We start from the raw sequence: 13,009 nt of genomic DNA, 5'->3' as shown, positions 1-13,009 counted from the left end.
CTTCCCTGGTGTTGCTGCGGCAGATCTTGCTCGGCCTGAGACCATTGACCTCCTAATCAGCCACAGGGAGGGTCGTCTGGTTCCTCAACCGTTAAAGAGGGAGGGTGATCTTGTCCTTTGGGATGGGCCACTCGGCAAAACAGTTGGTGGCACTCACCCCGACCTTTTCGAGTCCGTGGACTTAACACTCCATCAGTCCGAGACCCACTTCGCACGAACAATGAGGACCTCGTCAAGGCTTTACCAAGAGATTCTTGTCCCAGCCGAAGAGCTTCCACCGACTGCTTTCAGCAACACCGCTGCCACGAACAAAGAAGTGTTCGAATGGTTCAAGTGGGATAGCATCGGGGCAGCATGCAGCCCAAAGTGCGGGAGCTGCAAGTGCGGCAAGTGCTCTCCGGGTGGCCAAGAAATGACCCTTGGAGAAGAAAGGGAACTTGAGAAGATCAAAGGCTGTCTCTCGTATGTATTGACTGATAAGCACAGTGATACTCCTCACTGGGACGCAGCTTACCCGTGGAAGGTCAACCCTGCAAGTCTGCCAAATAACCGCCAAGCTGTGGAAGCAACGTTCAGAAACGCTGAGGCCCGGCTAGCTAAAGAACCACTGTGGAAAGCTGCATATGGAGACCAAATCAATGACATGGTGGCAAGAGGAGCCGCTGTCAAACTCACCACGGAACAGATCAAAGCTTGGAACGGGCCAGTGTGGTACATCAGCCACCTGGTCGCGCCCAATCCCCACTCCAGCTCCACGCCAGTGAGGATAGTCTGGAACAGCAGCCAGGAGTTCAAAGGGATGAGTTTGAACAACCTACTCCATAAAGGCCCTGCTGTTCTTAATCCCATCCGAGGAGTCCTGTTGAGATTTAGGAGTGGTCTCTACGCAGCCCTCGGCGACGTCAGAAAAATGTACAACTCGGTGTGGCTGAAAGATCAGGAGGTACACCTCCACCGATTCCTCTGGAGAGATGACCCCAAGGAAGAGATTGGCGATTTTGCAGTGGTAAGAGTTAATATTGGTGACAAACCTGCTGGTTGTATCGCCCAGGTAGCCATGAGAGAGACCGCCAACCTGCCCCAGTTTGAATCCATGATCCCAGAGCGCCGCATTCTGACAGAGGACTGCTACGTTGATGATATCTTGACGTCTTATAATGACCTTCAAGCTCTTACCAAGATGACTGAGGGAGTCGAGGAGATACTCAAAGCGGGTGGCTTCTCACTCAAGCCGTGGGTCCTCACTGGCCGAAGTGGGAGGGGGGAAGAACCTGACTGTCCCAGAGCAACAGAGCCCAAGACCCTGGTACTCCCCAATCAGATGCGAGACGAGGAAAGTAAGGCACTCGGTCTAGGTTACGAGCCAGACTCCGACAAGCTCCGCCTGCTCACCTCTGTAAATTTTTCAAAACGAAGAGGAAAAATGAGAACAGGGCTGGACTTACAAGAGGAAGAGGTTCGTGCTAACACCCCTGACCCCCTCACCCGCCGAGTACTGCTAAGCCAAGTCGCTGGGTTTTACGACCCTATTGGCTTAGCCTCACCCATCAAGCAAAGGGGTGTGATGCTGGTGAGGGAGTCCTTTCAGGAGGCCGGGAAAGACCGTCCTGTCAAAGACACCTGGGATGAACCCCTCTCACCGCATCTCAGGGAGGCTGCAATAACCCTCTTCGAGCAGTGCGTAAGACTCGGCAAGGTGAGGTTCACTAGAAGCCTCACTCCCCCTGGAGCCATGGGCCGCCCCATGGGCATCACTTTCTCTGACGGCAGTGAAGCTTCATATGGAGCCGTTCTATACCTCCGCTGGGAGACCGCTGATGGAATCATTGTCAGGTTAGTCGAGTCAAAGGCCAAACTAACTCCTCTAGACCAAAAGGGTGATGCCATCAAAGCAGAGCTGTGTGGGGCTGTCTTCGCAACTCGCCTGAGGTCCTACTTCGAAAAGCACTGCTACATCCAAGTCGACAAGTGGGTCCACATAGTCGATAGCCAGACCATTCTTGGAGCCATCCAGAAGGATAGCTATGGCTATCAATCCTTCTTTGCAAATCGAGTAGGGGAAATCCAAAAAGCCGGGCCCGTCGACAGCTGGAGATGGGTTGAAGGGAAGGCAAATATTGCTGACCTCATCACAAGGGGTGCAACCCCTGAGGACCTTGCAGAAGGATCTGCATGGCAGGAAGGCCCTGGATTCCTAAAACTCCCCTTTGAAGAATGGCCTGTGAAAACAGCTGGAGAAGTTATCTCCTCAGTCACTGGAGATGTTTCAGCGCTTCAAAGGAAGGCATTTTCAGCAACAGTCTTGTCCGCCACAGCTCAGCCCTTGAAATGGCCCGCCCAAAACATCATCGCTCTCGTGAAACTAGTTGAACCAAAAAGATTCAGCTCTCTGACACGTCTGTGTGGAGCTCTTGGCTGGCTGAAGAGAGCAGTTGACATCTGGCTGAGCAAACGCACCCAGACCTCAGGAGCCCTAAAGTGGGAGGCAAAAACATGCCTCTCAACTGATGAAAGAGCTACCGCCTTCAACTTCTTGGCCCTCGAGGCCCAACACAACGTCAAGTTCCAAGACTCAACACTTGATCGCCTAGTCGTTCAAAAACATCCCACCACGGGTCTACTTGTCTGTGGAGGAAGAGTCCAGTCGTTGGATGAGGATAAAGTGACTGTACCACTGATCCCATACCAGTCATGGCTCGCAGCTCTTCTGGTCAACGAAGCTCATGAAGAAAATCATGAGGGCATCGCTGCAACTCTTCTGCGAGCACGGAAAAAGGCTTGGATAGTGCAGGGACGAAGACTCGTCAAAAAGGTGCAGAGCAAATGCATCACCTGCACAAAGCGTAGAGCAAAAATGTGCCAGCAAGTCATGAGCGACCTGCCCCCTGAACGCACCCAAAGAGCTTGCCCTTTCGAATTCACCACCCTTGACCTCTTTGGTCCCTTTGAGGTCAAGGATAGTGTGAAAAAAAGGACGTCAAAGAAGGTGTGGGGGATCATATTCTGCTGTATGGCCTCCAGAGCAGTCCATGCGGACCTCACTGATGACCAGTCAGCAGAAAGCTTCCTCCTGGCTTACACCCGTTTTGTCGCCCTGAGGGGGCATCCAAAGAAACTGTGGTCCGACCGGGGGACGAACTTCATCGGCACCAAACCAGCTCTACAGCAGTTCTACAAGCATCTGGATTGCCTGCAGACCTTATCCATGGAAAATGTGGTTGCAAGACATGGAACCGAGTGGAAGTGGGAGTTTCACCCGGCAGATGCACCACATAGGAATGGAGCTGCAGAGGCTGCTGTGAAGCTTCTGAAAAGGGCTCTCACGAACCTCGGTGGGACCACAGGGTCCTTCACATGGGGAGAGCTACAGACACTCCTTTACCAGGCTGCCAACTTAACCAACGAACGGCCAATCGATGCCAGGGCTCAAGAGCAGGAGAACTCCATCGAGTACCTGACACCAAACTCCCTCATCTTGGGTCGGGCAACGATGGTTGGAGACACGACTGGCCTTGACCTGGAGACCCATTCCTGGCGCCGGTTGCGGGCTATCCAAATTGGGGTGGATCGCTTCTGGGCAAAATGGAGGGAGCTTGCTGGCCCAAATCTCTTCGTTCGGCAGAAATGGCATCAGTCAGAGAGAAACGTTAGAGTCGGCGACCTTGTCTGGGTAGCTGACCCAAATGCCCTGAGAGGTCAGTTCCGCCTGGGCAGAATTCTCTCCGTCTTCCCTGACAACAAGGGGATCGTCCGAGATGCCGACATCACAATTTGCACTGGCATTCCCGCATCACAGTCGAGCAGCTGCAAGAAGAGCAGCTCTCCTTTGTCTACCACTGTGATAAAGAGGGATGTAAGAAGGCTCGTGGTCCTTCTTCCGGTGGAGGATCAAGGTCCTCTGCCTTAATCTGACATAGTGGTGTACGCCGAACGCTGCCACTATGTTCAGCACATGCACACACATGCATACATGCACGTACATACTCATGCACATTATGAAGAACTGCAAATCTGCATCATGCACTGGAAAAAAAAAAAAAAAAAAAAAAGGACTCTGAAGGGAGAAATTAGTAGAAATTGTGACTTCATTGGATCTTGCGATCATTCAGTCAAGTGGGAGGTGTTTTGCGCACTGTCATTTTGGTGGAGGGTAGAAAACGTCAACACATGGGTGATCACAAGTAATGTTGCTCAGCTGATTAGGTGGGTGGGGACACTCACCTGGTTTGGTGTTTTGGCTTGCCGTTGGCTGGTAATATTCCGTGAAATGTGTTGATAAACGGGAGCGAGCACGCACAGAGACAAAATCCAATTGCATGCTGGAAGAGCGACGCACATCACCGGTAAGGTGCTGGGTTTAATATTCTCTCGCTGGTTTGTTGTTAACTGCTTGATCGTCAGCTGCTGTTTTTCAACTGGTCAGAAGTTAATGACTTTGTCACTATGGTCGCTTGGCTAGTGCGTTGTTTTAATCCTCCGATTAATGCTTAAGTTTACTTGTCTGAGATGACGGGACAAACTTTTGAATGGAAGCGCTATTGCACTTTGCTTCCTGATTCGCGTTGCATTCTGGGGGCTGTAGTCGTAGTTATTTCCAGTAGTGCATGATGGGAGATGTGGTTCACTTACTCGGCTTTGTAAATGGGTTCTTGTCTCTGCTACTTTGAACGTGATAATTGTAGTAATGGCTCTGGTGTTGTGTATGTAACGAAATGGATTAAGTGTAATGTCTGTTGTTTGTTATACAAATTAGCTGTTGTGCATTCTAATGTTGATGTTTATGGATCTTATTGGTAATGCTTTAAAGATTAATTATTTATACAAGCTGCAGATATTTATACAGTAATTTGCTGATGCTTTAAGGATGCATTTGTGTGTATTTATATGGATTGCTCATTTATATTACAATGACTTTCTATTTGTTATTTATATAATTATGGCATCTAATGCATAGCACAACTTCGGTGTTTTCCACAGGTTTATAACCTGCTGCCGTGTCACAAGTAAAGAGAGAAAAATAAACAAAACATTTTGGACACTGAGTTATACCCAAGTCTCGCTCTTCTAGCGCCCTCTTCGGTGGGGACAAAACCACAGAAAACCGAACAGTATGCCCTTCAAATAATGTGCGCAGTATAGGCTATTGATGTTTTATTATGAGCCATGTACAGTATCCTAATGTTTTTTGTTTCTGAGTTACATGTTCGTTTGAAGGACTTGATGTACTAAATAACATAGTTGCACCCGGTAGTGTTGAAATTGGTAAACACCGCAGTTGCGGACATTTTGTAGCCTAAAATGATGTTATGATAAGCTTTAATAAAGGGCCCGGTCATTTGCCCCGCCCCCGGCCCGGCTCTGACTTGTTCCGCCACTGTCACTGATGTCACTGTTTGCGCTGCTTAACGACATCACATGACGTCCACCCACTTTCGCTAACTCCACCCAATGTGTCCACCCACTTCCAGCCAGCACGGTTCAGCGCGGTTGTAGTCGAAATGCAACTCCAACAGCCCCGCTCAGCTCGACTCGACTCGGCACGGCACGGCTCAGCCGCGTTTGTAGTGGAAAAGCGGCATATGTGTCAGTCCTGCGACTTGTCCAGGGTGTACCCCGCCTCTCGCCCATAGTCAGCTGGGATAGACTCCAGCTTGCCCGCGACCCTGTAGAACAGGATAAGTGGTTACAGATAATGGATGGATGCTATTTCATAGTTTTGATGTCTTCAGTATTGTTCTACAATGTAGAAAATAGTCAGAATACATAAAAACCTATGAATGAGTAGGCATGTCCAAACTTTTGACTGGTACTATACATCCCCTATCATTCATTCATTCATTCATTCATTCATTTTCCTTCTGCTTTTTCTGATTGGAGTGATATCAGACTTCTCGATCCCCATCCATATATTCCAGCTCCTCCTGGTGGATGCCCGGACGTACAAAAGCCAACTGTGATAAATAATCTCTTAAGGTCTTGTTTTTTTCCTATGGGCTCTATCCATTGGGACATGCCTGATACAGCTATAATGAGCACTAAACAGCAGGCATCTGAGTTTTAGTTTTGTCTAAGGTCTAAACACCTTATAACACCTAAATAAGGTGTGCTCAATTTTGGTATTAATTCCTCACTATGCATGCTTTACTCTGAATATGGCCCTTGATCCAGTATTGGATACTCCTCTCTCTTTCTTTCTGTTCTAATTTCACCTTCATTCTCTGTCTCTTCTTCTCTCTTACTGGCCTGATATTGATCTTCATAATAATACGAGTGCATCTGCTTTAACCGTTAACATTATCTCAGTGGTAGGTGCTTGGAGTCTACATAGACAGTCTGTGCATCTTGTTCTGATTGCACTAAAGCACACTTTTCTCAGAACAGAACCACTTGCATTGTGACTGTACTAAGAGTCTCACAGTTAACACTGGCTGTTTTTGTCCTCTGAACTACAGCTAATAGGAGTATTGGTGCGATAGCGAGCCGGCCTGGTGGTGCAGTACGCGTGTTTGGGGATGAGAGTACAGACGGTGGGACGTCAGGCTCCTATGTGCCCTACTGCTCTATGGCTCATGCTCAACTTTGCTTCCATGGTCACAGAGATGCAGTCAAGTTCTTCGCTGCGGTGCCAGGTATTATATAGAAAAAAATATATATATGCCATTTTATTAGGCACATTTTCATATTCATCAGGTACACTTAAATCACTATGGGCTGTCCTTAACCCAGCAGTGACACAAACCACACAAAGATGTGGCATTACCATGTTAGCATACCTACTGTTGTGTTAAGAGTAGTCCATCATCCATCTGGTCACTGGTGGTCCTTGTCCGTTAATGGCTGGAGTAGAGGGGGGCTGAAAAATAGAGTATAGCAACAGATAAGTGCTAACAACGTGGACTGTATAATATGTAATTCTCCCTGATAAAATGGCCAGTGAATGTATTTACGTATTAAGAATACCTCTGGTGTTTGTACATGTGTGACAGCCTGAGAAAACCCTTCACATGGTCAGTTCACAATTTCTACTCTAAATGGTTCTGAAAAATACATATTTTGTGAAACTGAAACGTTTCTGTATTGCATGTCTCTAAACCAGAAGTAAAGTTTAGCATTTTAAAGTCTGATTACACCCAAAACTTAAATGGGAGGAAATCACATTGAAAGATTTTATTCCAATTCCACTGAAAGATGCACCTTTGCATTTATTTACCGCTACATTAACCTAATCAAGTTATGAAAAAACATTACTGACAAGTTGTAAAGAATTATATCTTCACAGAAGGAAATGAGTTCTTACTTTGAGTGTTAGCATCATCTACATCAGTCTCTGTCTGATCACCTGAGGTGAAAGTTTCTTGCTGCATTCAAACACGAGACTCATCATCTGATCTGAATTGCTTTGGCTTATGTCTCCTTCTTTATGGCATATACAGTGCCTTGCAAAAGTATTCATACCCCTTGAACTTTTTCACATTTTTCCACCTTACAACCACGAACTTAAAAGTTTTTTATTGAGATTTTATGTGATAGACCAACACAGAGTAGCACATAATTGTGAAGTGAAACGAAAATGATAAATGGTCTTCAAAATTTTAAGCAAATAAAAATCTGAAAAATGTGGTGTGCATTAGTATTCAGCCCTCTGTACTCTGATACCTCTAAATACAATCCAGTGCAATCAATTGCCTTCAGAAGTCATCTAATTAGTTAATAGAGTCCTACTGTGTGTAATTTACTCTTAGCATAAATACACTTGTTCTGTGAAGGCCTCAGTGGTTTGTTAGAGAACACTGAAGAACAAACAGCATCATGAAGACCAAAGAACTCACCAGACAGGTCAGGGATAAAGTTCTGGAGACATTTGAAGCAGGGTCAGGTTATAAAAAAATATCCCAAGCTCTGAACATCTCAAGAAGCACTGTTCAGTCCATCACTCAAAAATGGAAAAAGTATGGCACAACTGCAAACCTACCAAGACATGGCCGTCCACCTAAACTGACAGAGCAAGCAAGGAGAGCACTGGTCAGAGAAGCAGCCAAGAGGCCCATGATCACTCTGGAGGAGCTGCAGAAATCCACAGCTCAGGTGGGAGAATCTGTGCACAGGACAACTATAAGTCGCACACTCCACAAATCTGGCCTTTTTGGAAGCGTGGCAAGAAGAAAGCCATTGTTGAAAGACAGACATAAGTCCTGTTTGCAGTTTGCCAGAAGCCATGTAAGGGACACAGCAAACATATGGAAGAAGGTGCTTTGTCAGATGAGGCCAAAGTTGAACTTTTTGGCCTAAATGCAAAGCGCTATGTGTGGCGGAAAACTAACACTGCTCATCACCCTGCACACACCATCCCCACTGTGAAACATGGTGGTGGCAGCATCATGCTATGGGGATGCTTTTCTTCAGCAGGGACAGGGAAGCTGGTCAGAGTTGATGGGAAGATGGATGGAGCTAAATACAGGGCAATCCTGGAAGAAAACCTGTTGGAGGCTGCAAAAGACTTGAGACTGGGAAGGAGATTCACCTTCCAGCAAGATAATGACCCTAAACATACAGCCAGAGCTACAATGGAATGGTTTAGAACTTTAGATCAAAGAATATTCATGTGTTAGAATGGCCCAGTCAAAGTCCAGACCTAAATCCCATTAAGCAAAGGTGGCAAGACTTGAAAATTGCTGTTCACAGACACTCTCCATCCAATCTGGCTGAGCTTGAGCTATTTTGCAAAGAAGAATGGGCAAAAATTTCAGTGTCTAGATGTGCAAAGCTGGTAGAGACATACCACAAAAGACTTGCAGCTGTAATTGCAGCAAAAGGTGGCTCTACAAAGTATTGACGCAGGGGGGCTGAATACTAATGCACACCACATTTTTCAGATTTTTATTTGTTTAAAATTTTGAAGACCATTTATCATTTTCGTTTCACTTCACAATTATGTGCTACTCTGTGTTGGTCTATCACATAAAATCTCAATAAAAAACTTTTAAGTTCGTGGTTGTAAGGTGGAAAAATGTGAAAAAGTTCAAGGGGTATGAATACTTTTGCAAGGCACTGTAACTTTTCAAAGGCTATACAAAAGCACGAACAAATAAGACAGGCGCACTTAGCTGGCGAGGTTTTAGACATCGCCTAACCGCCTTTACAGCTGTGTTTGTTAAACAGACTCTGTACACAACATGATCTTTGCAGGCAGACAGCCAAGTTAACATTAGAAGGTAGACTAAATAAAAACATTTCCAGGCTATTTTGGTAAAATATATGTTTTTTTTTTTAAAGTAGAGATGTCAAATTATATTACATGAAAAAAAAAAACAATTTTGACCCAAAAAACTTTCTTTTTCGATTGTTTTCCAGAATTCAACAACAGTAGCATCTGACCTCCACACATTTATATTCGACTGAAAGCTTTCATAAAATGGCATAAAATGTTAGCTCAGATTTTGTTTTTGTATTTTTTTTTTTCAGGTCAAGTTGTTCCTCCAGCAGCAACTCCTGACTCAGACTCTCCTTCCTCCGACAGTCCCTCCCACGAGCAGCATTCCAAGTTCATGCTGGTCATGAGTGGAGGGGAGGGCTACATCGACTTCAGGACAGGTAAGAACACTACAAACGTGTGAGCTTCTGCATTTCTTCTCCATTATGAGCAATATTACATTCGGTAGTGCTCATATTCCGGTCTGCGTCTCGCAGGTGATGAAGACGGAGCAGGAGTAGCCGAGGACGAGGAACCTCTGGAACCCACCCTGCAGCTGCAGTCCGCTCCCACCAAAACCGAGCGCAGCCACATCATAGTCTGGCAGGTTGCCATCAATGACGAGTGAGCGGCCAATCACTGCCTCAGGTTCAACAGAGAACTCCGCCCCTCAAGCCACCCTGTGGCTTGCTGTTACATTTTTTTTATCACAAATTACTAGAATTATGATTCCCATGATGATGATGATTATTATTAGAAGATGTATAGAAGACCATTTCATAAGGGATACTTTGGTTTTTGTGTTTTCTTTGAACTTTTGCTACTTTCTATTTACATTCATGCCAAGGCAAAAAGTCAAAGGGAATCCGAGAAATAAGGAAAATGAAAGGGAGTAAATGAATCCATCCAGGACTGTAATTGTACAGTTTTAATGACTGGGCTTTGTGAATGGCCCGTCCAAAACAAAAAAAAAAAACTAGTACTCCACTAGAGTACCGAAGCACAGAGACCAGTGAAGAAAACACATGCTTCGCGTTTACACCATGAATGATTGTATAATTATATTATATAAGGGAAGTCCCCATGTTCAAATCATTTGTTTTGTGCAAGACAGAGAGAGAGAGAGAGAGAGAGACATCTTCTGAGGCGACGACTTGTGTGCACTTTGGTGTCACAGTAGCATCGTATGATATTTCTAGAGCAACAGAAAGCTATTTTTGCTATCTGCTTGGCACGTGTCCTGTTTGCATTGTCCTAGAACAATAAAGGCATGGTCTGTCTTGTTGTGTGTGTGTGTGTGTGTGTGAGAGAGAGAGAGAGAGAGAGAGAGAGAGAGAGAGAGAGTGAATGATGTAGCCCAGTGTGTTGTAAAAGCCCTAGCACTAGATTCTGCCTCCTGTGGTAGCACCTGTACGCTAGAGCTTGCTGGCACTTTAAAATAGTGACCAATGTCATTAGATCTAAACGTAGATCTACACTTATTCACTTTTGTTTTGTTTTTGTTTTCAAAAAGGGGCTAGCCTGTTACCAAAGGGAAAAATGTCGAACAAATGCATAACAGCCTCTAGTAACTTGCATTCCATTTAGGCTTTTTGGGGTTTTTTTTTGTTGTTGTTGGTTTTTGACATTCACTACAAAATGTTCATATTTGAGATTGAATTTTTTTAAGTCCTCATTTCTTGACAGGGATTTTATCAGAAACACTTTGCATCGCACCTTACCTTGTTTGACTCCAAGCACTAAGCCAGTGGGTTTTGTGCATTCATTTTCGTTTCAACTTGAGTGTTTACACGTCTGGTCTTTGATGCTGAAACCAGTTTATTTTTGTTCTTATCTCTGTATCATAAAAACATTTCTGGTCTGTTAAAAGGAAAAAAACAACAGGCTATTGTGTAACTTTTTTTTTTTGTATTTGAAGGAAGTGAATAACAGGCAGTCTACTTTTTTTTTTTTTTTAACTCCAGAAAGGGAATATTCATACAGGTATTTTTGCCATTCCAGTATTTATTTTTTCATAATGAATTTTGTGGTTTAGAATGTAACTTTATACATGAACATTTGAACAGTTTGTGTAATATCAGGCACTCAAAATGGGTTTATGTGGTGTGTTATTGCAGACATTGTGAAGGAATCGCATTATTACTGGATAATACTGTAAGTGTAACATCACGGATTGGAACATGTAGGATATACAGAATAACCTCTGTGTGAATCATATGGAATTCAACATTCATTGTACTAAGCTATGCATGTTTTTTTTAAAGGACACTGCAGTGTGTTTGTTCAAATCCCTGATTATTGCCACCTTTTTGGGTGGACTTGTGTGGTGTGTGTGTGTGTGTGTGTGGAGGGGGTGTATGTGTGGATGATTGCTCAATCCCTTAAATTACACAGGATGTGCTGTGATTGTCACAGCTTGTCATTACTGTGGTTTTTCCTGTTCAATGTTTGCTAAAACAGCATCATAGCCTTATTTTTAACAAGCTAATAAACTCAATTTCATGGGAATTAACAGCCGCTGCTGGTCTGTTTGCAGTTCTTTTGTTAGTCTCTCTGAAAAGAAGCAAGGTGTTAAAAATGCTGCCAGTTTCTGATAAAAGGTACAGTCAGGTGATGAACAGGTTTTTCCACACTAAATTAAAAAAAAACAGTGGACACTAATGCTCAGAGGGTGTTCATTTTATTAACAGATGCATGAAGAAATCAGAACGGACCTTGTGTGAGTTCACGCCATTGATTCACAGAGTCACTCTGGCTGCTAATGGGATGATGGTGTGGCAGTACAAGTATCAAACACTAACAATTATTGTACGGTATAATTCAACCAACAGGATGTTGGGCCCTATGAAAGAATATAATCCCCCCCCCAAAAAAGACCTTGAGTTTATCCAGACGAAGTGTCATTAGTGTAATTTTCTAACAAAAAACACACATGAATTCAAAAGTCTGAGTTTGTCGAACACCAGTAATGACCCACTGGATCTGAACACCTCCACTGAATTCATCACAGAAGACACAGACCTTGTTTATACCCTGATATTACTTTTCACCACTAGGTGTCAGTATTTAGTTAGAGACCTACCCAGGCTGTAGCTAGTAGATAGTCTCATCTCATTATCTCTAGCCGCTTTATCCTGTTCTACAGGGTCGCAGGCAAGCTGGAGCCTATCCCAGCTGACTACGTGTGAAAGGCGGGGTACACCCTGGACAAGTTGCCAGGTCATTGCAGGGCTGACACATAGACACAGACAACCATTCACACTCACATTCACACCTACGGTCAATTTAGAGTCACCAGTTAACCTAACCTGCATGTCTTTGGACTGTGGAGGAAACCCACGCGGACACGGGGAGAACATGCAAACTCTGAACAGAAAGGCCCTCGCCGGCCACGGGGCTCGAACCCGGACCTTCTTGCTGTGAGGCGACAGCGCTAACTACTACACCACCGTGCCGCCTAGTAGATAAGTATAAACCGTTATTATTAAAAACCTTTGTTCGTCACATGCACACTTCAAGCACAGTGAAATTCATCCTCTGCATTTAACCCATCTGAAGCAGTGAACACACGCACACACCCAGAGCAGTGGGCAGCCACACCAGAGCGCCCGGGGAGCAGTCAGGGGTTCGGTACCTTGCTCAAGGGCACCTCAGCCCAAGGCCGCCCCACGTCAACCTAACTGCATGTCTTTGGACTGTGGGGGAAACCGGAGGAAACCCACGCAGACACGGGGAGAACATGCAAACTCCACACAGAATGGCCCTCGCCGGCCACGGGGCTCAAACTTCTTGCTGTGAGGCGACAGCGCTAACCACCAC

General features: G+C 45.1%; 1 protein-coding gene across 3 annotated transcripts in view; it reads left to right on the top strand.

Annotated features, from left to right (window-relative positions):
* Nucleotides 1-11,698, top strand: part of spag9a (sperm associated antigen 9a) — a 180,369-nt gene extending 168,671 nt beyond the window's left edge. For all 3 annotated transcript variants that reach the window (XM_060901600.1, XM_060901601.1, XM_060901599.1), the window contains 3 exons: nucleotides 6,453-6,629; nucleotides 9,463-9,591; nucleotides 9,688-11,698. In XM_060901600.1, the coding sequence (XP_060757583.1) occupies nucleotides 6,453-6,629; nucleotides 9,463-9,591; nucleotides 9,688-9,818 (437 nt within the window). In that variant the 3' untranslated portion in view covers nucleotides 9,819-11,698. The remainder of the gene's footprint in view (nucleotides 1-6,452; nucleotides 6,630-9,462; nucleotides 9,592-9,687) is intronic.
* Nucleotides 11,699-13,009: the final 1,311 nt, after the last annotated feature.

This window comes from Neoarius graeffei, chromosome 20 (assembly GCF_027579695.1).
Source record: "Neoarius graeffei isolate fNeoGra1 chromosome 20, fNeoGra1.pri, whole genome shotgun sequence".
Classification (NCBI taxonomy): Eukaryota; Metazoa; Chordata; class Actinopteri; order Siluriformes; family Ariidae; genus Neoarius; species Neoarius graeffei.
Note: the sequence above shows the minus strand (reverse complement) of the source record. Positions and strands in the feature narration are given on the sequence as shown.